This window comes from Chelmon rostratus, chromosome 1 (assembly GCF_017976325.1).
Source record: "Chelmon rostratus isolate fCheRos1 chromosome 1, fCheRos1.pri, whole genome shotgun sequence".
Classification (NCBI taxonomy): Eukaryota; Metazoa; Chordata; class Actinopteri; order Chaetodontiformes; family Chaetodontidae; genus Chelmon; species Chelmon rostratus.
Window position 1 is genome coordinate 15,078,256 of NC_055658.1, and position 24,344 is coordinate 15,102,599.

The window sequence follows — 24,344 nt, forward strand, 5'->3', positions numbered from 1 at the left end:
AGGTGTTTTCCTCATTATTTTTCCGGAAAATGAGCAATCAGCCATATTGCATGGAGCCTGATTGTTTCCCTCTGTAAATCAATCCAGGAATTGCAATTAAAATGTTCTCTTATGTGGTATAATTGATGTCTACCTAATCCTTTATTTGCACACCTGCCGGTGAGTCTGAATTTTTAATGAATTTCTAATTAATGCTCTTTGTACACTTGATTTATGTGTTAGCAAATTATATTGCTGTTCTGTGTCCTGCTAGTAGAAAAGTGCCTACATAATGTCACACATGAGTTGAAATCTGAAGTTTGCCTGCTTCACCATAAAGGAAGAAGAATACTCTGTTGAATAATAATAGATAATACAACTGTGGAGGTTAGACAAATTAAATATTTATAACTATTCTGTAACTGTTGTAGGTCTTTTCCATATCTCAGCCACCTTCAAAATGCTGTATATTCTAACTGGGGAACCTGCATCGCACATACACTAACTACAAAGTATGCCCGATTCACTGAACATTTACACTTGTAAGCATGATGTGTAACTTTTTTAGCACAGGTTGAAGCTTATCCTCCGGCAACGATTTGATCTCTGAGGCCTGCATTACACACACTGTGCACTGACGAGGGAGGAGTGTCCCACATTTCTCTAAACACTGTTGAACACCACATTAAATCAAAGCTAGTGACGTAGGTGACAACCTTGTGTTTCTTTGGTTTTCAGGGTGCAGCATGTCAAATATGAGGTAAAATGTGACGTCATTGTACCAGAGTGAAATTAAAGGCTGCTGTCCAGACTGATGTATAGCACGTTACCTGTTACTGAACTAGAACTTAAATAAAATGGATGGTATGATCTAAGAGCTGTTCATTTGTCTTAGCTGTGCCCATTTCCTTTCTGCTTGGGTTCTTGGAAGGAAAAAAAAAACTCTGTGTAAGAATGTTTGTTCTCTGTAATTATTTGCCATTATTTCACCATGTTAAAAACATTGCTGTGTAGTAACATCACAGCAGTATTGAGATTTTAACTTGGCAGAATTTATTTCAATTGACCCTAAAGTGGCTCTAAAATACTACATATCATAAACTAAGGCTGAATCGATTTGTCAGTTGTTTAGTCGATTGTCAGAAAATTAATCTGCAACTGTTTTCATAATTGATTAATCATTGCAACCATTTGTCAAGCAAAAGTGACACTCGTTTCCACTCTTCCATTTTGATGATTTTGTGCTTTTCTTTGTTATACTTAATTGTAAACTGAATATCTTTGGGTTTTCAGCTGTGATAAACGTTTCTGGATTTTTTTACTCTATAAAAGTCGATCAGATCCATGGAATATTTTGATCACAGATAAACATTGCGCTGCCTAATTAATATGTAAACGATTGCTTTACATATAGATATCATAGATGTACCGTACATCATGTTATTTGCAGCAAATTGTTGTCACAATATTCTACCAAGTAGCCAGTGTCAAAATAAAAGGATTACTTAATTCATCCTTGCAGCTGCATGAGATAAGCAAAGTCAGAGACATGAATGATCCAAAAAACTTTGGACGCTGTGTAACACAGAAATAAAAACAGAATGCAGTCATTTGCAAACAATGACTGCATTTGTTTTTGCTGACCACAGTGTTCCTGAGCCCATGTGGCAACATCCTTTATACAATCGTGTCCACAAAGTGGTGAACCTCGCTCTGTCCTTGCTTGTGAATGACTGAGCCTTTCCAGGATGCTCCTTTCATACCCAATCATGATACTATCACCTGTTACCAATCAACCTGATTACCTGTGGAATGATCCAAACAGGTGTTTTTGGAGCGTTCCACAACTTTCCCAGTCTTTTGTTGCTCCTGTACCAACGTGTTTGAAACCTTTTGCTGCCATCAAATTCAGAATCGGCAGATATTTACAAAAATCAGTGAAGCTGATGAGGTGAAACATTTGAGTTTCAGACAAAAAGGATTCACAAATGATCACATTCTGTTTTATTTATGTTTTACACAGCGTCTCAACTTTCTTGGAATCGTGTTTGTATTACTTGAAGGATCAGCATCGTATTTGACAGCTCCACCAGGCTTACATTGTTGGCTTTTGGTGTGTGTATCAGATAAACAGTGTCACACAGCTCCATTAACAGAGTCTTCTGGGAAAAGTACTTTTTAATACAGCTCTGCACCTCTGTCGCTGATGAGTTTGAATGAGCCCAAACTTAATGAGCATTTATTTTCTCACTAATTTACTTGCTGTTGCATTTCATTTCCAGGCCAATTCACCCTCATAATCAGATGGCAATTAGTGGAGCATGAATCGCAGGGAGCAGCTCAGCTTAACTCCCTCCCTTTCATGACACCTGCACCTTCACAACAACACAGTTTGGAGAAGCATTCTTTTATTCCAAATAAAATCTTATTTAGTTCATTTTAAACAGCATTTCTATTTCCATCAGAACTCTGTAAAATGTAATAAAACGGGTTTTGTTGCATCATGTTTTGAAGTAGGACTTCAAATATATTTTCTCTTGCAAGGCTTTTTATAGCATTGCAGTTTCTGGAGACATGATTACATATCAACATGTGGGCCAACCTCCTCCAACAACTTTGGTTTTGGTACAAGAGAAAAAAACTCACTATGAACATTTAAGAATCTTTAATTCACACTAGTAATAAAATTGCATTACATTTCATAAAATAAATGTTCCAGTTTATATATACAGAGAAAACAGACTGTACATACCCTCCAATGAACCATTTCTAAAAGGAAAATAAAACAAACCAGAAACAAATTTCACAAAACATACAAGCAATACAGTGCTCAGCTAAGCAGGCACAACTGTACATCAAAATTTGTAACTGCTCAGTGTTGGGGTGTGGGAGGGGCAAAAAGTTTAACATTTACAATAGAGTCCTTAGGGACTGATAAAGGGGTCTTAAAAAGTATTGCAGGCAAGCAGACAGACGCTTGTCTTTTTCCAAGTGCAGCAGAACATCCATCTCGTGTGTAATGTGTGGAGCCGATTGTTGCTGCCACGAGGTCCCAACTATTGAACCTGTGTCTCAAAGCTCCCATTCAGCTGGCCCTCCTCATAGTCCATTTGACACAAAATCATGTTGTTTTTTAGGAAAAACTTGTCCCCCACGCAAAACCTGTTGGCAGAGAAAAACAAACAAAGGCAAAACTGCTGTTAAAAACACAGACGATTACTGTTGGCATTATGACAAAGTGGTGTGCGTGTGTCTGGCAGTGAAAATGTCGCATTTAAGATCCGCAGGTAATGGCAATTCTGTTTGATTGCACACATTTTGGTTGGAGGTGTTTTACCTGACTTGTGCTGACACCGTGCCTCGTCAGACTCAAAGCCTGTCGCGATGGTCATCATAAATGTGTGGCTTCAAATGAAAGCAGATTAAAACCCTATCATTTCAAAGCAAGCAGACATGAGCGCTGGCACCCAGTGAAAGGCAGGTCAACTCTCCTCGGCCTGGCAAAAAAAGGCGCTGGCACCACAAGAGTTTCCAAGGAAACTCTGCCATGGGGTTAGCTTTTAACACACCAGTTTGGTTCCAGTGCTCGAGAATGTTTTTTCCTCTAAACTCTCAGTCAATTGAAGAGGGAAAATAACACATAGCAGCCAGCCCTACTGAAGTTCTTCTCTTTGCTGCTGTTTGTTTGTGTGACACAGTGGAGACAACTCCATAATGTGACTGAAGGGGAGTGAAGATAAGAATATAACCGAGCATAGCTTGGCTTTAGTAATGAGCCAGGCTGGTGAAACAGCCATGGCAATAGTGTGCCAGATGAGACCTGGCTTCATGTCTGCCAGCTGAGAAGAGAGACTGCAGTCATAATTCCCTTACAGCAGGTGTTCACTATGGTAACTGAATCTGGCCTGCAGAAGGTTAATGGGCTTGTGCTGTGTGGAGGAACAGGGTCACAGCACCCCTGACAAGCATGTAAAGGACGTTCTGCTCCCAGAGTGGTGCCATTACTGACAGTATATTAATGGGAAAAAGCAATATTTGGGTATGTCATACACAATGTGGATCATACCATAGGCTTTGTGCTCACTTCAATTTCATGATAGTTCCTATCATTAAGGAAACACCATTTCACACCTGTGTAGGTCCATTCACCATTATGTGGACCTCTGGAGGCTTTTATTTTTATGGCTCCTGTACCTCCTCGTGCACATTAGACCATCAGCTAATTTTACATCCTTGTGGCCTAAAAGATTTACAGAGCTAGCCACAAACAAGGACAAACTGCTAGTAGCGTGCCACAACAGAAAATAATTAGCTGAGCATGACAAATGTACAATACAGTGTATTACAGCAACCTTTATTCCTACAGCACGTGAAGACAATCCATGACTCTTTTTTAAGACTTGTTCAGTGGTCTGTAATAATATAATAAGACAGAAAAACTCTTCTGCACCTCAATGGTTTCCAATATTTAACATATTGGGCATTTTAACACTCAATTCATGTTTTTTTGAAAAGGCGATGTTGTTGTGCAGTTATGATCCCCCTACTTACCTCTGGTTACAAAGCTGACAGGCAAAACAGTCCAAATGGTAAACATTATCTCTGGCTCTCATCACCATTTCAAAGGCTGGGATCAGTTTACTGCAGGCTGCACAGTTCCCCGTTGTACCAAAGAGCCTGAAAGACAGAGGAGCACAGACAGAGATTAACCCACCTCCCTTTACCTTGATGCAATAAAAGAGCAAACAAAAACCTACTAACAGAACCAACAATAGTAGAAAAATGCTGCAATTGAAGGGAAAAGGGGGCAAAATGGAAATACGTTGAATGTAATGCACAAATCTTCCTTGGCACCCACTTGGTATTTTTTGTTAATGAGAGTCACAAACATAGATCTTAATTCTTGGCTAATGATCTAATTAAAATGATCACATGGTTTTAATCTCCTTCTTCAAAGAATTTCCCCCTTGCACATTACAAAAGCAATGAAAACAGATCTGAAGCAAAGCATTTGAATTGTTGAAACTTTCCCTCTTTCATAACTAAAATACCTAATGAATCTATCTCCAACCAAAGCCAGCAGGATTTTTACACAAGAGGATACGTGGTATAATCTAGTCCTGAGTTCAAAAGATTTCTGTTAGAGGGATTCAGGCTCGATCCCTTCTCGCTCTTTCTCCGTCTTCTGCTTTTATTCAGAGAGGAGCCTGAGACAATGATGGGAGATGTAACCGTGAAGAGTTAACTAAATGTTTCACAGCGAACAGAGTCACTGCTCAAACTTCGCTGCTGCTTGTTTAGGCTTATTAGATAGGAGCCAAATGATAAAGGTCACAAACAAAGCAAGGAGGCACTGGTGTAGATCTCTTTTCTGCTCAAAGAAAAGGAACCTCAAATGCTTTCTCCCAGTCAGATTTACATTTTCATTTTCCATGCGCCTGCCCCGATGTTTAATTTGGAGATTCTGGAGCAGAGATAGATTTATATATTTCGCGGGAGGAGAAGGGCCGTTTCACAGCTTTGCAACAGGGGATAAGGCAACAGCAGATTGCCAATCCAACAGTATGTTAAACACTTTTCCCCCAAACTCGTAGGGCTCAGACAGAGGAGTCACAGTGTTGATATTCTGCCTCGTTTATGCGAGTCCCATGCAGTTGCTTTCACCTTGTTAAAGAAAACGTCTATCCAGCAGGCCTGCTTCTAATAAGAGGCCGCTGCCCCAGAGGAGCAGGAGAGACAGAAACACAGGGAGAAAGGTTGTTATGTTCCATGAGAGGGAGTCACACGGTGTTAAACAGAGACATTGTTGCAACTGTTTACTGTTTCAGTAAATACTGCCTGTTCTCGTACAGTAGTCATCTGCCACCCACTGGGCGCTCTCTGACACCAATAAGTTGTTGTTTTTTTTCATGGAGACCTTTTTAAAAAACAGTTTTTCCTTCTCCAAACATCTAGAAAATTCTCACCCATTTAGTATTGATCCTAAAATCGACCACACATCAGTGCTCCAGAAATCGGCCTTGTTTCCATTTCAGTATAAAGGTTTTCCAGCACATACTGGCAACCCTGATTTCTTGGTTTTCTAACAAGATGAGATGAAGGTTGATTCTTTTCCCTTTTGTTTACTATTCACCAAAAAGTGGCCCCCATTGGGTGTAACCCACTGCCTCACACCTCCTGTGTCATCATGACAGTCAGAGGGCAGGGTCTGCTCCAGGTTTCATGAGGTCTATGCTGGAGTGAAGTGGTACACAGTGATGTCTTTTTCTCTCCCCCTGGGAACCAAGGCTATAAAAGAGCCCAGAGAGCCTCGGTCACTTACAGAGTCTGACATGCACACACCTGTAACAGCTCGTAGGATTATTCTAACCCATCTCCATTACACCCCGCTGGGCTGTGGACATGGTGCTCACTTCATACATACAGGTTGTGAAAATGCTTGACAGGGGAGCCCAGCTTGCTGCCGACACTAAGTTCTACCTTCAGTCAAAGCAGTGTGCAACACCTGTAGCTAGTTTCCACCTCCCCGCTACATTTATTTTGTCTACAAACAAATCATCAAAATGCTGTGGATATAACCTCATTCCCCTTTGTTATGAAACACAAATAACATTTCTGAGCATCTCACGGCTGCAGAGATGTGTTTACACATAAAAGCCCAGTGACTGTAGCAATGCTGCATTTTATCTTAAAATAAAAACAATAAGAGAATAGAGACATTAACAATACTAAAAATAAAAAAATATACTAAAGGTGTTACTATACATACTTGTAAAATGATCAAGTTAGTTGCTTACCCTCCCTTGCTTTTGAAAGACATTTTCAAGGGCCAGTTTACCCATTTTACACATTAAACTAAGTGCACTTGTCATGTTGAGTACTACCAGTAAGAACAGTTGTATAATGTCTTCTTTGTCAAGTCTGAGAAAATAACCCTGATGATGTCACTGGGTTATCTCATTGTGGGATTGGAGACAAATGTTCAACAAAAAGCCCGCAGACTCTCCCTGACCCGTCAGTACCCACATCTTTCAAACTCGTGACCCTGTTTGATATCGGATAAGTACTAGTGCTCCCCATAACAAGTAAGCTGACCTTCATGTGTGAAATAGGTGGATTTCTCCTTTAAGACTTTTTGAAGATCTTTAGGAAATGTGAAGGAGAGGATGCAGCAGACGATGCTGCTTAGGTAACACACATAGAGCCAGATTTACGAAGGCTTTGGGGCCCGTTTCTCAGCCACAGATGTGAGACATTGTACTCCAAACACATGCTGTATTTCTTATTAGAAACAAAAATAAAGCAATCAGATTATTCTTAATGAACACAATATCTGATTACTGTAATGCAAACGAATAGTGGTTTGTGTTCATCAAATTTGAATTTAGGTTTAACCTTCAATGAATTGAAACTTTTCTTTGTTTGTTACACTTAGGCGCGTGTTTAGCGTCATTTGTGGTAAACTTAGTTTACCACCTCAAGCAGAAGCACCAGATTGAGTACGAGGAGAGCTCAGCAGTATTGTGAGTTCTAAACCAAGTAGACAAACTACATTAGCTCAGCATAGCATCACTAAATTTCTAGCAAGGTGTATGTTCATATCATCAAGAATAGCATTGCCGCAGAAATATCTGAAATTTTGTGATATTATTTTACGGTGACATCGTCCACTCTTGCAAAGTCTGTGAAAACCGCAGTCCTTTCTTAGTAAATCTGGCCCTTAATGTGTGCCGAAGCTGTTATCTTTAGACAACACTTGATAGTACTCTTGATTAACTCACCAAAAAGGATACAAAAGAATTCTGCTAATAGCACAGAAAGGCTTTGCACGTTTTGGGTGAACATGCAGCAAAAATTAAGCTTCAGCACTGATGCATGTTCACTTAACTGACACTGGTCCTGCTTAATCATCCTGATCATGAAGAGATCCAGTTCCTCCAATCTAGCCTGATTTCTTTATCTGCTTTGTGATTTACTATTGCAGGCCGAAATTTGCGACAGGAAAAAAAACAGTCCTTCGTCTTCACCATAACATGAAGAGCTGGAGTGTAAGAAAGTGCAGTGGGATATGGCTGCGTCCCACTCGCAAAGCTCTTCAGCCAACAATTGATGTGTCTGGGATATAACGTGGCATCAACACATGGCTTAATTGGGCTCCTCGTGCTAAGAGGAGATTACAGCATGAGAGAACTGTTCAAACACATTACACTCTTCTCTTCCTGCGCCTCTGAAGCTAAAAGCAACCAGAGTCGAACCACCGCTGCAGCAGTCTCACGAGTAACAGCTGAAGTAGAGCTGTGCATAGTAAGCAATGAATGTTTCACACCAAAACATGATCAAGAGGCAAATGCAACGGTTGACGGGATTTGATGTCAGCTGAGAGAATGCAACGTATTACCACAAAAATGCAGAAGGAAGTGACAAAAAGTAAAACAGATTAGGCACAGTAAGGTTTTACCTGATTGTAATCAAGTATTCCATAAGAATGCATTCGTAGTATGTACAGTGCTTTGTATACACACACACACACACACACACACACACACACACACACACACACAGGATAACTATGTTAATATGCTTCACAGCACTGAAACAGTGCCTTCAAAGAACATCATTGTGGATTACCTTTTGAAACATATTAATTCATTTCATTTACAAAAGACTTTTTGTTTGAATAGACTATTTTCTGCAGAATTCCCACGTATTGTTCTGACACATGTCCTGTATTGTAGGAGTGCAGTGGCTCATGCACTTCAATTTCCCTGGTCATTTGGATTAAATAAATCAATATTCTCAAAAGGCAAGTGGGGGGAAAAAATTCAACATCAACACAGTTTTTTCAGCATTTCTATTTAAATAGAGTGTGAATGTTGAGTCTCTAGAAAAATATGAGAGTATTGTTCGGAGCTGCTCATAATACACGAAGCCCATCAGGCTTTGTCGATCAATCATCAGCATTGTAACAGCGTTTGAAGCACAAAGAGTCTGCTTTTAAAATAGATTCTGTGGTTTATTTAAATGGATTAGAGGGTTAGAAGTGCTGATTAGGATTACGCCCCACAACCTGTGAGACATTCTGGCATGGATTTCTGTACAGGATGATGCCGTAAAAAGTGAAAGCAGGCTGGCTATTTATCGGATTGGAATGTGTGTTTTTAGGAATTTCATCATCCGTGTTCAGATATTATATGACCCCTTTTATAGTGCATAATAGTTAGCAGGGCTGCAACAACAGTAGTAACTAGAGTAGTAAAATATGTCAATTCTAATTTCACAGAGTCGGAGGTGACGTCTAATAATATTATCTTCAGCCAACAGTCAGTTATATTCCTTTAACTGTCATATAAGCAGCAAATTCTTATATTTGAGGAACTAAAATCTGAATATTATAGAGTTATTAGTCGATTTTCATAATAATAGCCCCTTATTTCTGTGTCCTTTTGATTAACTGATGAACCGTTTCAGCTCTAAGAGTTAGTAGTATTTACGCCAGGTCTATGCACTAAAGTGACTAGTATTAATTGTATTTTTAAAGTTTTTTTTCCAACCAACTATAAATCATACATTTTTGGTCGCTCATTCTAGCATCTGGAAATAATCAGTATCATTTCTTATGCCAGCTCTGACATGCACTATATGACAACACATATCCCTCCTGTGCTGATGCGGGTTGTTGGTAGCAGATTTGGATAGCACGAATGTAAAGAAGCTCGGCTCTCCTTCCTCTGTTATTGAGTTATTACAATGGGTCTTTAGAGAAAAGAGGGCCTTCTTTAGTCCTTTCAACTTGCTGCTTTGCTAACTTCAAACCCTTAAAGCTCCTACAGTGCATCATCTGCCTCTCTGTATTGCTTCCTTCAGATTGGGCTGTGGCTCTTGAAGTTTTCTACCTGTTCTCTGAGCTCTTTGAGACTTCCCAGCCTGCACGGGGGTTTGTCAGATTTCATAAAAGGGAAAGCTGTTAATGCATGCATCGCATGTTCTGACCCTCCCCAACAGTTGTGTCTTTTTGAAAGTTTAAACCGTTCTGTTCAGATCTATATCTTGCCCAGAGAGGAAGAGCAACTGTTACGGGAGGAGAGCAATTGTTTTACTTACTAAAGTAGCACAGGGAGGACCGATTTGAAAAACAGTCACATCCAGATGGAGCTATCATTTCCCCCTGCTATTCCACCGGTTTGTGGATAACTTTTAATGCTCATTATCTTGAAAAGGTTTTCCTCTTACTGTTAATTATACCCCATTTTGATAAGTGGATGACTATTATGTCCTCTCTAATATGTGAAATAGAAGATTAAATGATTTCAGGCCTCAAGTCCTGATGATCACACTATGACTAGATTGTCACCCCTCTGATGAAGTCTTACGATCCTGGGCCCTTGACATAAAGGAAACGCCTAATTAATCTATTATTCTCACTTACAATGAAAGAGTGTGGCCAAATTGCTAAAAAAAAACCCAAAACGTGATACAGGGAAGTGAATGTCAGGGACATTAAAAACTGAACTTTTTGTTTGGTGCAGTGGTTTAGAGGGCAGGGGAGGACACTGTTTAATGTATGTGTGCGTTTTAGTGTTTGTGTGTGTTGAAGTGTAAGATTCAGGAAAGCGTGAGTGCATTCAGTAAGTTGCTAATGCCACTGAAGGACAATCACAGATGGAGCTCCTATAATAATTAATGTGAGCATGGCAGGGTTCCAAACCCTGGGAAATAACCAAAGTGTGTTTGATCCACCCGCTTGTCTTTAATGAAGTGCAGGAGGCTAATTCAGTGCACAGATTTAACTTCATTACTGCAGGTGAGGAATGAAGGAATGAAAAGAAAACTGGTGGAGAATGCATCACCTACTTTCAGATACTCTCAAACTGCCTGTATTATATACGCAAGGCAAGGTTTTTAATTTGTTCCATAATAGAATTCATCTCAAGCATCTCTAGCCATTAAGTGTTCTGCATTTGTCGTCGGCTGAAGAGCAGGTGAGTGGGATGGATTTCATTAAGCAATCCGGGGCAACAGAGGAGCACCAGAAAGCTCTCTTCTCCTCCTCTTCCTTTTTATTCTTATTTTACTATTCCTAACTCTTGATTTCAGATGTCATTCTCAGTTTTTCATCCCTTCCCTGACCTCTACATCTTACTGGTCTAATGTGCGAGAAAGCTTTTTCTTCTCCCTTCACAGTGCCAGTTAGGCACTTATGGCTTGGGGGTTGGGGTTGCTGTCCTTTCAGCAGATGTATTTTACCAAGTGAAACTCTGAGCTTCATCATTTTTGCCTTCTCTTGGTCATTTGCCCATTTATTATTACCTCATCTGCACCATCTGCCCCTTCTGGGGGCAACATCAGGTCTTAGTGGACCTCTCACTGCATCTTAAAAGCATTAACTGTGGGTGGGAACTGATGGATGGTAATGGCCTATCTCAATGTAACGTCCCTAAGCGCTGCTCAAGTGGGCTGCAGGCTTATTCCAGGTCAGAGAAAGGGCTGAGATATAAGATGTCATGGAGATCCATGAGTGAGGTAAGAAGACAACCAAGGTGATTAAAGTTCTCTGAATCTGGATTTTGTTGGAAGTGATATAAAATAACGCCGGCTATTTTACATTTCTTTTTAAAAGCTTGAATAAAGAACTGATACAAACCTGGTGGGTAGCAATAAAAACTGAAAGTATCAGTGAGGGAGTGAAGGGACAAGTTGGCAGAAGGGAAATGGAGAAAGGGAAAGGGGGAGGACAGTGTAGGACAGCGAGTTTTAGGGGGGGGGGGGGGGGGGGTGGGTGGGGGGGGGCTAGGGCACTGGCATCCCTAAGTCGGCCCCAGGGGGATTCCCTCTCAGATAAATGGGAGGATCTCATTGGGAATGTGACTTAACGCCTAGGAAATGGTCATGTTTAATTTAACAAGCAGATGGCAGGGGCATCTGAAGGGGGTTACACAGAGCCAAAGACACTGATGAAGCAACAAGCCTGCCTGGAGGTTTCTCATAGCCTACAGCTCTGGTGCAAATTTGAAGAAAACAATCTCCAGCAACAGTCAAAGTTAGAAGAAGATTACGATTATAGATTGTTTTGCATGTCGACATTGCTAGATGTTAAATACTGAGTATGCTGTGACTATGCATTTTGTATTCGGAGTGCGGTGATACAGAAATGTCAGACAGCATGACTCATGTTTTGACGGGTGTACAAGTTGTACGGTATTTAGAGTTAAGAATAAGGAGCCGCTCTGCTCCTAAAATGCCTAAATGTTCTCCCTTTTTTTTTGCTGCCCGTGCACTACGCTTGTGTTGAGGCTTCCCAAAAAAGCATTACTTACTGCTATATGCATGCCGGAAAAGAATATGACAACAAAAGCAGCATATTAAGTTTTTCCGTGATGATGTTCTAACAGCGAGGAATCTTGATTGATTTTAGCTGTGTTTCTGTAAATTGGGAGCCACAGGAAACACACACTGAGAAACCAAAGCAAACAGTACCAGGAGGTAAAAAAAAAAAAAAACCTTTGTGATCCTTTCATGTCCCACAGCTCTTGGAATGGCATGGCTTTTGTGTTTGTTGTGAGTGGAGAGAGGTGATTGTGTGTCGTTCTTGCCTCAGGTAGTCCCTGCGACAGAGGATGAGGTTGGCTTTCGTATAGAGGGTGGAGCCCACCTCCCCCAGGCGGCAGTCACAGCAGGCACATTTGAGACAGTCCTCATGCCAGTATTTGTCCAGGGCCTTGAGCAGGTAGCGGTCTTTAATCTTGCGATTGCAGCCAGCACACCCCTTCTGTTTCCCTTTGGGCTGGACGGAGAGCATCGGCACACCTGTAGTGATAAGGAGACAAACAGCCATGCGTGATTTACGGCCCAGGAACACGAGTGACTTCTCATGTTCTCTTTTTGATAAGCCGGCTGCTTCTCGAGGCGTCTAAGCCTGGCCTCGCGCGCGGCCACAGCACACTGCCTACCTGCTTCATATGCATTAAAGAAAACATTCTTCCATGTAGATAGGCACACAGGTCACATTGGACTACAAAGCCCTGACTTACTTGTTCCACTAAGAACATGCTGTTATACAAAAGTTACATGATCACTTGCAGCAGGTTTCAGAGGAAGGGGCATGTCCTGTATTTCTGTAAAGACACAATGTTTGTTTTGCTTACTGTAGTATTTACTGCAAGCTGTGTAGTACGTTAGCTACCTACCATTTCATCAAAGCCCATTTCACTCAACTGTCCACAGCTGTAAAAGCTCCTCATGGGCTTTGTTTGGTATAGATTAACATTAACCTTTTAAAAAGCCTCTGACCACAAAAACGTTGCTACCAGACCCCAGTGAGATATGTTATGGCCTAAGTGCCTTTTAGCATACACTCCCTCTCTGTGTTTCCTACGTACACACACAGGGACACACACGGACACAGACTCACACACACGCATTTGCGCACACAAACCACAAACACACACACAGTGTTCCCTACTCAGAGCATTACAGCCTTTCCTCCTTTTACACTTATCTGTACTCATGTGTCGACAACGGGTGAGCCTAAGTTACCAAACTCGCAAATTGCCCTGCTGTCACGCAGGTCCCCTTTAAGCACGCCTTTTAGCCTCCTAAAGGACAAATAAAGTCCATTTAATAACTGCACTAAACACTAATAGTCTATGTGTGGTTGACATTTGTGTTTGGACTAAAAGCCCCCCTCAGGCCACTGGTGGTACAGAGGCAGGGGCGCGCAGCTCCCCTCTGTAGCACTAACAGGTCTGCCACAGCTGAAAGCACAAGACAACAGCTCTTAAGACACTCTCTCACACACTGAGCTATTGATCCGTCTAAAAGAACACACAGTGGACGCCACTTGCCACTCTACTTTCAAAACACATTTCTCTCTTTCACTCTCAAAAAAAAAAAAAAAAAAAGACTGGACACTCTGCATCACAGGGGGTCAGGCCAGCATTCTGTGTGTGGTTATCTATAAAGGTCCCTTTTAAAGACACGTTATACTGAGTTTTATATGAAATGTCACTGTTTCACTGCTGCACTTTAGGGTTGTGCACAGGTACATTTTGTTCGGACCAGATAAAGTTTTTATTTTCATTTCTTCAGCAGGAAAGTATGCACAGTTGCGGCCGTGTAATATTATGTGTGAATGGGGTCATTCTGTAGTTAGAGCTGCCATTTTACAGTAACTTCTGTGGTTGGCTCAGTGATAAACACAGCCTCAGCTGGTAACAAGGGACTGCTTCACTCTGTGCACTGTTTTTCTCTGCTAAGCCTGTCAAGTTCGCTCTCTTTCACAAAAACCTTCTACCACTTTTCAAAGGACTTTGGAATAGAAAAGCATATTTCTCTCTCTCTCTCTTTCTGTGTCTCTTACATGCACATGCACACATATCTGCACACCTAAATGGACTCACAAAGTACTTTATTGGATCCAGATTTGCTCTGCAACTTTTGGCCATCCACACATCAATAATGCTATGAATGTAATATAATTAGCATTTCCCCTTTTAAAAAAGAGGTGAAAGAAATAGGAGAGCTTGTTAGTCAAATTTATGGCTTTGGTTTTATATGTCAGTAAGTGCTCTGGTGGTGTTGAGCCATCTTATTTCTTTATCAGAAGTGGAAAGGAGAGGCTTATTGGTTCAGTGCTGGCGATGGGAGCCATCAATTAGTGTTCTGCCTGCCCTCAAACTCCCTCACCTCCCTCCCTCCCTCCCCAAAACAGGCCCCTTGAAGCTGGCACATTAGGATCACAAAACCTGCTATAAATACCAATGTTCAGTGTAAATGAAGCTAAAAAGCTTCAAATTCAAGCCACACTGGCTAAGGGTGGACTCTTCTACCTGCATTTCATGGCTTGTTAGGGGAGCTCTCTGCAGGTATGCCAACAGTGCTCGCCTGACAGACTTCTACAGAAGTAAAAACAGTCTTAATGAGGAGAGAGAAAATGCCTGTGTGTGTGCGCGCGCGCGTGCCTGTGTACATGTGTATGTGTGTGCTTTAGAGCTTTGTGCAAAGGGAAAGAAAGGAGTTGCTGCAATTCCCTTGGGGATCACAAAAATCTTTAATTTGCCTTTTATGACACCTAATTAGTTATTCTACTCAAAATCTTTGCTTTAAGTAAGAGAACTAATTATACAAAAAAGGTCGTTCCTCCACCTCCAGAGAACTACTCCTAATTGGTTGAGACCACCACACGCCGCACTCTCCTTAAACATATCACGTGTGTGTTTTACATCATGCTTAAAAAGGCCAAAGCTTAACCTATCCTGGAATTGCCGTGTGCTGCTCAGCCCCTCTATTGGATGCACACTTTGTTTAAAACCGTGCTCTGCATCATCAAAGTGACAACACCCTCTGTGTCTTGGTGCAGCCCAGGTTCTGTGTTTGCAGTTCATCTGGCATTCATGTCTTCATGCATACGTCCTGGTCCCTCAGGCCTGACTGTAAGAGAGATGTCTCAGTGGAGGAATGCCTTATGTCTGCCAGGAAACCAATATGCACATTCAACTGATGCCTCTTTCTTGAAGCCATTGCAGGGAACAAACATGGGTTTGATGTCTTCTACCAAAGCAGCCCCTGGAAAACAGCTTTAATAGTAGTGTAGCAAGCACTACCTCAAACCTACTAAACAAAGAGCAGTGACAGAAAAAAAATGAGTGTGTAAAGTAAATGTCTTTTCAATTCCCTTAATGCCATGAGACATTTTCTTGCACCTGTCACCACTCCCGGCGCTATGCGAAACTGCGGAGTAGAACAGAACCTCCCATGCTTGCCACCTCCCAGAAAGAAAAGCTGCATTATGAAAGGAAGGAGCAGACTAGGAGGCAGCCTCCACTTAATCCAATCCATTTAACAGATACAAGTGCCACTGACCTTCCAGTGTCATTTGATGTCACCAAAAGCATGCCTCTCCACATCACGATCCATTCTCCAACAAGGGATGCATTTTACCCCTCAGAGTGGAGAGAGAGAGCACTTGCCCTGCCAAATATCCTTCCCGAGAAGGAATTTAATTTGCCATTAGTACTGCGTGTAAAGGTCTGTCATCTCTCCCTTCTTCCAGCCATCTACTTTCTGTAAGATTGTATCTTTCAAGAATATGTACAGTTAGTTTTTCTCAACCCAAGCAGTCTGTCAGAGCATGTATTTTCCATTATAGAGATAGCATCCGATTTCTATGTTACCCCATTTAGACTTCCGTCTTTATGGCTATCAAAAAATCACATCAGTCTGCCAACCTTTTTTTTGATACGTTTAAGGTTTTAAAAGAAAAATACTCTGTTTGGAGCACTCAAGGAAATGTTTGATATTAGAGAAATACAATCATCACGCGCACGCAGACTCACATTTCCTCAGACTGAACAAGAGTGTGTGAAAAGACAGATGATTCAAGCCAGTCGCGGGATGAATGTTGGTGTTGTACAATTCTGCAAACCATAGATATGTAGAAACTTGACCTTTCTTTTCATTCAAACTTTACGTTTCTTTACATTCCAGTCATGCACGGGTAATCTGAACTGTGTCACTTTGAGACCTGCTGTAGAAACATTGATATAATACATATGAAGAGTATGTATGTACAAGTACAAAAATGTATCCATGTTTTGCAGAAACATACAATGCTAGCATTTTTTTTCTGGCAAGTGGGCTGGATGATTTGCCTCATGCTCGTTTTTCGTACCATTTTCACTGAAAGTCTGGTTGCTATTTTTAAGACAAGCCAGCAGGTGCCTGGATATTATGCTGCATACTTTAATGTATATATGCGTCCTATGAGTCCCTGAGCCGTCAGCCATGCTGTGTCATGCCATGCAGACTGAAAGAAGATTGGTTATTGCCTTGGCATCATCTTCTGTGGGTGCATTATAATAATAATTCACGTCACTTTCTAAATTCTTCACTGCCGCTATTTCTGTCTCTGTATTTTTGCTCTCTCTTCTATTACGTAGTTTTATGTAAGACTGCAAATAGTCATATAATTTTCAGTCCTAGCTGCATTAGCATACAATAAAATCCATGGTATCCTTCACTACATCACTACGCACATGATCCCAGCAGAGCAGCTGCTCTCACAGGTACTCAGTCTTAATGGCAGAAGGGACAGTTATATCTGATTCTGTGTGTGTGTGTGTGTGTGTGTGTGTGTGTGTGTTTTTAAAATGTCTTCTGATCAATTAAAAGCACTGACGCCATGGTGTGATGCAGACTTTGCTGGTTCACGGAGAGGTAAAGGATCTTGTTGAGAATCACTCAGCCTTCCTGACACAAGGGGAAGGGACGTGGGCTTTCAAGGAGGTGGAAGCTGGCCCTGGGTGGGCCTCGTCTCAGGGGCCCCTATAATTCCAACTCCCAGCTGCAGCAAATAAGAGAGTGTTAGCCACCAGTGCAGTGGATACACAGACTGGGATGCTTTGGGAAATTAGATACTACTCTATCAAATGATTGCATTTGGCTTTAACAAGTGCATTTGTCATCATCATTATCATCATCATCATCATCATCACTTAATTCAAAGCACTCCCGCACAAGACATCAACCAGACCATTAATGGCCTACGATGAATCTATAAACTTCTGCATGACTGAGTGAATCATTTTGAATGCATTATATATTGTATTAAATTAAACTATCTTATTCCTCCTATGGATAGTAAGAGATAAAACAATATAGAAGAGTGGAAAATCAAAAATACAACCTTGCTGCTGCATTGCCAAAACTGTCCACAAGTGTGCATTTCCGAAGCGACAGGGTCTGATTGAAACCCCACTCTTTTAGTTTTCAGCCACCACTGTAAATGCCGTGGCCATGGCAATCCCATATAAAATGTGTCCTCAGGCCAAGGTGTCTGCCACTAAGGTTAATAGGGATCTCATGCAGATGTCTTGCCATTGTGTGCATGAATCAGCCCCTTTCATTCAGCTTCCGTCATTGCTGTAATTGAGCCCATAGATTCGTTTCTCTATTGCCAAGACAAAACACAAGACATCTGGTAATAATATCAGCTGGAATACACATGCCAAATGAAAGCAGACTGATGAGTGCATTCTGAATGATAAGCAAAATAAAGACCACTGATTCACTGTATGATTCCTGTTCCTGTGCTTAGCTGGAGCATATGCAAGGAGTAAAAGAAAAGACACGCATGAACACACACTCCCAGAGAGAACAGACACACACACATTCTCTCAAATAAGGTAGCTTTCTTACAAGGCCCAAGTCAATATTACATTTCATACCGACTGTGTTTTTTTTCTTATAGTTAGCTGTAAGAGCCTTCTATGTGACTGTACGGCATGCTACATTTCCAGATGGTTGTGTATGAATGCTGGGGTCTGTGAGGTGATTTCTGGGACTGTATGCATGCTATGATTATGACATAATTAACACCCACAGTAAGTGGGAGAGAGAGCAGACAGGGCGGGTGCGGATGAGGAGGGGACTGTTCATTAACAAGATGCACTCTCTCAAACTTTGCAGCTTGCTGTGGCTAATAAGCCCCGGTGAAACGGAGCCCAGCCGTCCCTTGCATTGACCCTGGCACTGCCCAGGATAAGGGAGGGTTTTGTCTCCTGGAATAATTGCTCTTTTCACATGTTACAAGTGTCCTGACCCCCACGGTCGGCAGCCACTTTCCCTACCATAATTACTCCTGATCCGCTCCAAATGAGTCAGCCGCATTAGGGCTGCAATAACACTGGCCCAGCTTCAAGCGCGGCATGGGGAGTCTCAGCAGAGCAGCCTGGAACAGGACTGCCTTTTCTCCCAGCCCACGGTCATTTCCATCACGTCAGAGGTGCATTTCTTACACTTGAAGTCAGCACGAAGGCCCTGGGCCCTTTTCTGAGGCTTACAGAAGGCATTGTTAGCTCCTGGTGCTCACTACTCACTGTGGTTTGGCAGCAGTCTCCATCCCAATTAACGGAAAACTTCATTAGGGTGTTTTTCCACACTTTTCAGCCCCCTATTATTTTTAATTTATTCACATGGGGTTAATTAAAAGAAATGTATCACAGAGATATGCAACAGCTTTCTAATTAAATTCATTGCTGCTTTTTTTTTAAGACATGAAACTGGCAGAGTTTCCAAATTATTACAGAAGGCGACTTGTTCCAACACTTGGTTGCTCAGTAGTGGGGTGAGATTAGAGCTCTGCAAGGTAAGCTGTCAACAGCAGAAACAGAGTGAGAGAGCGAGAGATGGGGCAAGAAAATGAGAGTGAGGGAATAAGATGAATTGGGAGGAGTAGAAAAGACACAAACATTCATGGGTTTATCGTGCCCCAAATAAACCCACGAGAGCTCTTAAAGAGGGAGGACTGCCAGAGTGTTGACAGAGCAAGGAGAAGATTTGATGTTGCATCTAGCCAATCAAATGTGGGGATAATGTTGGGCTTTGTTTACTGTTGGTCTGAGGTGTTTGGTTCTTAAAACCTGTCATTTCATTTAAGTGCAAGCTGACAGTATAACCGAGAGTTCGAATGTATCTTCATCTTCAGTCCTCATACAGTAGGTGCAAGATCAACTGACAAAAATCCATCTATTCTCAAGCTGTATACTTTTAAACGCTGACAGACGAGGCACCCTCGTCTGCTGCTTCATGATTCCTGGCAAAAAAGAATTAAAAAATAAATAAAAAATCAAACCATTAGACCTGTCACAGCCACCTTCCGCCATCCGGAACAGAATAATGCACAAACACTTTTAGTCCGCATTAAAAATGCATTTGGAGAGGAATAAATGTAGCCCTCTAAAGTTTGTGTCACTCATGAGGTCAGGAAGTGATGTACAAAATCCTCCCCACTCCCCAGCAATTACTGCACACTTATTATTTCAAAGGATATGCCAGGAGACAGGTGTGCCATTCAGGGTCCTCAGTGTGTCGAAAATGGAGGGGGAGAAGGAACACCATACTGTGGCGCACTGTGTGAGGCTCTTTAATCTTGAATAATGCAAATTCCCCACTGGGGGCAGTTATTTGGCAGCATGGGCCTCTAATGTCATTCAACTCCCACACCTGATGGGGTAAATAATGAGGGAGGTTGGTTGGGTGCAGTTAAGGAAGTGGTCTTCGCGAAGATTGGGTGTGACGTCATGTGGTAAACTAAACTGCTTGAAGTAGTGCAGCCTATCCTAAATCTCACAAGAGGGCAGACGTTTGATGTTTCATTATGAAGATGGCTTGCTTTTAATGAATTCCTTTTAACACTTTTATATTACCTCATAATATAAAGACTGGCCCTGTTTCTTCAGGGAGTAATTCTGGTTACTTGATAAAATCAAATGGCAATTCAACTACAGACGAGTGGTCAAATGAAATGAAATAAAATGAAATGAAAGAGCTGTGATTGGAATGGGGAGGGGTCTAAGGACTAAGCTTCCGCTAATGTGAGTTCAGTGGGAGTGTGTGTGGATGGCAGCTGTCTCTTGCCTCTGAATTTGTAGTTGCAAACATCATAGTTAATTACTGATTAAATCATGAACTTCAATATCCAAAACCCAATCTACTAGCTTTAAGAGGGAAAGAACTATCCCCCTTAATCAGAGACTTTAATTAGCTATTTAAGATTTGATTTACTGAAGGTCAATAAGAGATTAGTTCTCAGCAAGTTGGCTTTTATTTAAGAGAACGCACCCCAGGCCTTTCTATTTACCAACAAGATAGCTGTAATCCTAAAGTGTGAAGCCGCCATCCTCCTCTATTTCTCTGTATTCTTATACTAAAAAGCAGCTCTTAGGAGGTTTTCATTTTGCTGTGTTTGACCTAAATAAATGCATGTCATTTTGTTTTTGCCATGAGTTAAGGTCATATCAAGTTGTACATATTGTATGTGAAGGTGAGTGAAAGCAGACAAACTGAAATTTATAGGCCTACAAAATACCAGATGTCCAGAACTGAAGAAACTGAATTCTGCAATGGGAGTACAGTAGAGCACCGTTTGAAAGACATTTACCGTGAAACAAGACTGAAAGTCTGAAAGCCCCACTAGCAGCCCCTAGAGGTGGTGCTGCTCCTTACACCCACAAGAACAAAGTGTCTTTCACTGTCCAATCAACACTGCCATCCTCAGTGCCACATACTCACACGGGCAGGGCCAAAAACAAATGACAGATACTGAGCAACCGTTTGGCAAACGGGAAATGTGGCATCGGCAATATCTCCTGCTGGTACTGTGTTGTGTGCACTACAGAAAGACTGCAGCAGTTCATATAGCTGAACATAGAATTATAATAATCCAGTACTGGTTTTCTGCAGGTGTCAACTTCCCCGTGTTTAACATAGACCAGTGCTAATCAAACCAATCAACATGTGGGACTCATGGAGCGATGTTTTCAAAGGCTGCGCTCCACACATTTGCCTCGAATAGGGGAAATTCCAGGAGAAGCTATTGAACCATTGCAGTTTTCATCTACGCCCCCAAACCCTGAGCAATTCACGTGAGGGCTTCCTGCTCTCTACTACAACAAATGCGCACATGCACACTACAGCTAGACCGATTCATCGCTTATTGCACATACGTTGATATTGGTGTGTATGTCTGATGATAGCAGTAGTTGTAAAGTAACAAGAGATTTCAGTACAAAAATCCCAAATTAGGTTTGAGGTTATTTAACCATTACCATGTCTCCATCACATAGCCTGCGATTATTAGTTTAAATGTGTTAATGTAGAAAACAAACAAACAACAAAACAACAAATATGGGTCAATATAAATATCACATCAGAATTTTTAAACTCCAAAAATATTGATCTTAAATTATATTGGTCTTAAATTATCCAGTGTTATATCAGGTCATCACACACACAAACATACATGAGTATATACAGCGCCGCGTTTCATTTAAACAAACATGCATCAGGGGACTATTTCAGAAGGGATTAAGTAAGACCTGTTCAATACTGAATGAATAATAGTAGATCTTTGTGCTTTAAGACACAAGAAAGCATTAAGTGATGTCAGCGCAATTATAATTTGAGATTCAGTCGACAGGTGAGTGATGCACTGTAGTTATCAAATAAACATTTTCTTCTGGGTCTTAATATTATATATTATATCCTATTATATGTAATTTATTCCATTTTTACATTGCAAGTATGAGGGTTCAGTGACTGAAAATGTGAGACAATTTTCTCAATGTCATTAAATGTACATTATTACACATAAAATTCTGTAATAATGTGCATTTAAATATGTAAGGCATGACATTAACCCTGGCAGTGTTCAAGGTTTGATTTCCACCGAGACTTAGCTATACAAAGTGCTTTGCTGCCTTACAGAGTGTAACAGGTGACATGTTATTTTATAACTGCAGGTAGAATATTGGAGTTCTTCTTCAGTAGCATTTTCAGAGCATGTTCACTCTTGACGCCTTCCAAAGAACCATAGTTGGTGACATTGTAGTTTTGACATCTGCTCATCGCAAGAACTTTGCTGCATGTCATGCCACTTTTCCATCTTTCCTGTCTTCTTGACTAAGCCCCTGATGACAGAATAAAGGAGAAAGGATTTTCCAGAGAGCAAAGAATAAGCTTTACAGAATGCCAAACAAGTCAGAACAGAGAGCGCATAATGGGTAAACAGGTGAATAAATAACTTTATGTGATAAAAACTGTGTGTTTGTAGAGGCATCGATCTACGAACACTTTTTTCTTTCCACATTGACATGAGTGTAGTCAACAGCAAAGCTTGTCAGCTTTGCAGGGACAAGTGACATTGATGCCTGCATCCAACAGGTTTACACAGATGAATAACTAACAATATAGTATATACTTAAAGGGTGGGTAGTTGTCATTACAGCTGGACTACATGTTGATGTTTTTACACCGGCTCAACTATGGATGAGGTTGTTTTCTGCAGGCGAGAACAGTTTAGCATGTGTCAACATTACTTCTGTGCATGTCTGCATTTGTCTCAGAGCTTGCAATAAGACATTAGGTTTCTCCCCGGTGGTTTAAAGTAACAATGCAGCTCAACTTGTCAGGATATTTGTGGATCTTGTAAAAGGTTTCATTGTAACACTTGGACTGATGTGTGTATGCCCTTGCAGCTTATTTATTTGTACATGTAATTTTCTGCGTGACACCTCCACCGCTGCACCCTTCGCTATTCTCACACATAACCCAACAGCATACCAGAAATTCTTCTTGACACTGAAAAAAGCCATTTGGAGTGAATAAAAACAGAGGGCAAGACTCTGAACAGCGCAACAGTGATGCATGTGGTAGCCAGATCTTGTTGCGAACATTCGTGTGATAACATGGCTAGTATCTGGCCTCTGGCAATAATAAAAGGGATGCTCTTACAGCTCAAGAGTGCATAATTGAGTTTGTGTGCCACACTGATGAGTGCAGCCATTTACATCGAAGGCAGGTGGGCGCACTCGCTAACACGTGTCTCTTAAGTCTCAATTTAGTCCCTTTGAATTCCGCTAAAATTACAGAAAATGATCCACATCTCAAGCACTTGTAGATATGAAACAATCAGGACTGATAGGGATCTAGAGGTTTAGTGGCGACAGACGAAATTGTCTCCAGTGGGAATTCTGCATTTGTAAGATCAGAAACATATTAAACTGAACTAAAGACTCACAGCTGAAAATGGTCTATTTGATTCTGTGTTAATGTTTTAAGCTTATCTCTGCTAAATTGAATAATGAGGACAGATTCAGTATAATATGGGAGATCAAAGCACTGAGAGCGCTAAACACGTTGCGTGTCAATGTTGAATAGATCATGTTATTACCACATCTGTATCAGGCAGGATTCATACTATAATGTTTTGGCACTATTTTGTTATGTGTATGCAAATGAATAAGGAGATTTTCTTGCATTCATTTGTGCACAGGTTACACCATTAACTATTTAAAACACACAAGACTCCTTTGACAATCTATGTTTAAGACAAAATTGGAAAAGTGCTGCAAAGACGATTGCAGGTGTCTGTAATAATGCTTTTTTAAAAAAAGGCAGGACTTATCAAACGAAGCAATGTGTTTGTAATATTGTTCAGGGCCCAGAGCACAAAAACCAGACGTAATTTCAATATTTGAAATGGGCAAGTTTAATTTTGAAGTAAGAGCAAACCAATAAGCTGAGAAAATAGCAAATACACGGGAGCAAATTGCATTCCTTTGGAAAAGTGAAAAGACTTAAAGAACGAATAAAAGTAATCTCCAACTGGAAATTAGAAATCAACCCTCAGAAACCAAATAACAGAAAAGAAATATTACTGTCCACTTTCTAAATCAATATAACATTGCTACAAGACAGTATTACCATGGTAACACCGGTAAAGAATGAAGCAATTCTTATTATTTCAAAATAAAATCGGAGCCCGAAGCCCAAGTTTTATTACAGCAGGCGACACATCACCAGTCTGTATT

The 24,344-nt window shown here is 41.0% G+C and overlaps 1 protein-coding gene across 1 annotated transcript; it reads right to left on the reverse strand.

Moving 5' to 3' along the window:
• Positions 1-2,993: 2,993 nt before the first annotated feature.
• On the reverse strand, positions 2,994-22,627 carry lmo1 (LIM domain only 1). The gene is made up of 4 exons (XM_041937799.1): positions 22,606-22,627; positions 12,570-12,783; positions 4,531-4,656; positions 2,994-3,141 (listed from the first exon to the last, which is right to left on the reverse strand). Exons 1-4 carry the CDS (start codon positions 22,625-22,627, stop codon positions 3,036-3,038), a joined length of 468 nt encoding a protein of 155 aa, XP_041793733.1. The 3' UTR covers positions 2,994-3,035.
• Positions 22,628-24,344: the final 1,717 nt, after the last annotated feature.

What these genes read in the sequence shown, in the direction of transcription:
- lmo1 (XM_041937799.1), bottom strand. Translation starts at nt 22,627, where the DNA reads ATGTCAATGTGGAAAGAAAAAA. An exon ending in GTCAATGTGGAAAGAAAAAA is followed by an intron (nt 12,784 to 22,605) that starts GTGTTCGTAGAT and finishes TTATCACTACAG; the next exon opens with GTGTGCCGATGCTCTCCGTC. An exon ending in TGTCAGCTTTGTAACCAGAG is followed by an intron (nt 3,142 to 4,530) that starts GTAAGTAGGGGG and finishes CTCTGCCAACAG; the next exon opens with GTTTTGCGTGGGGGACAAGT.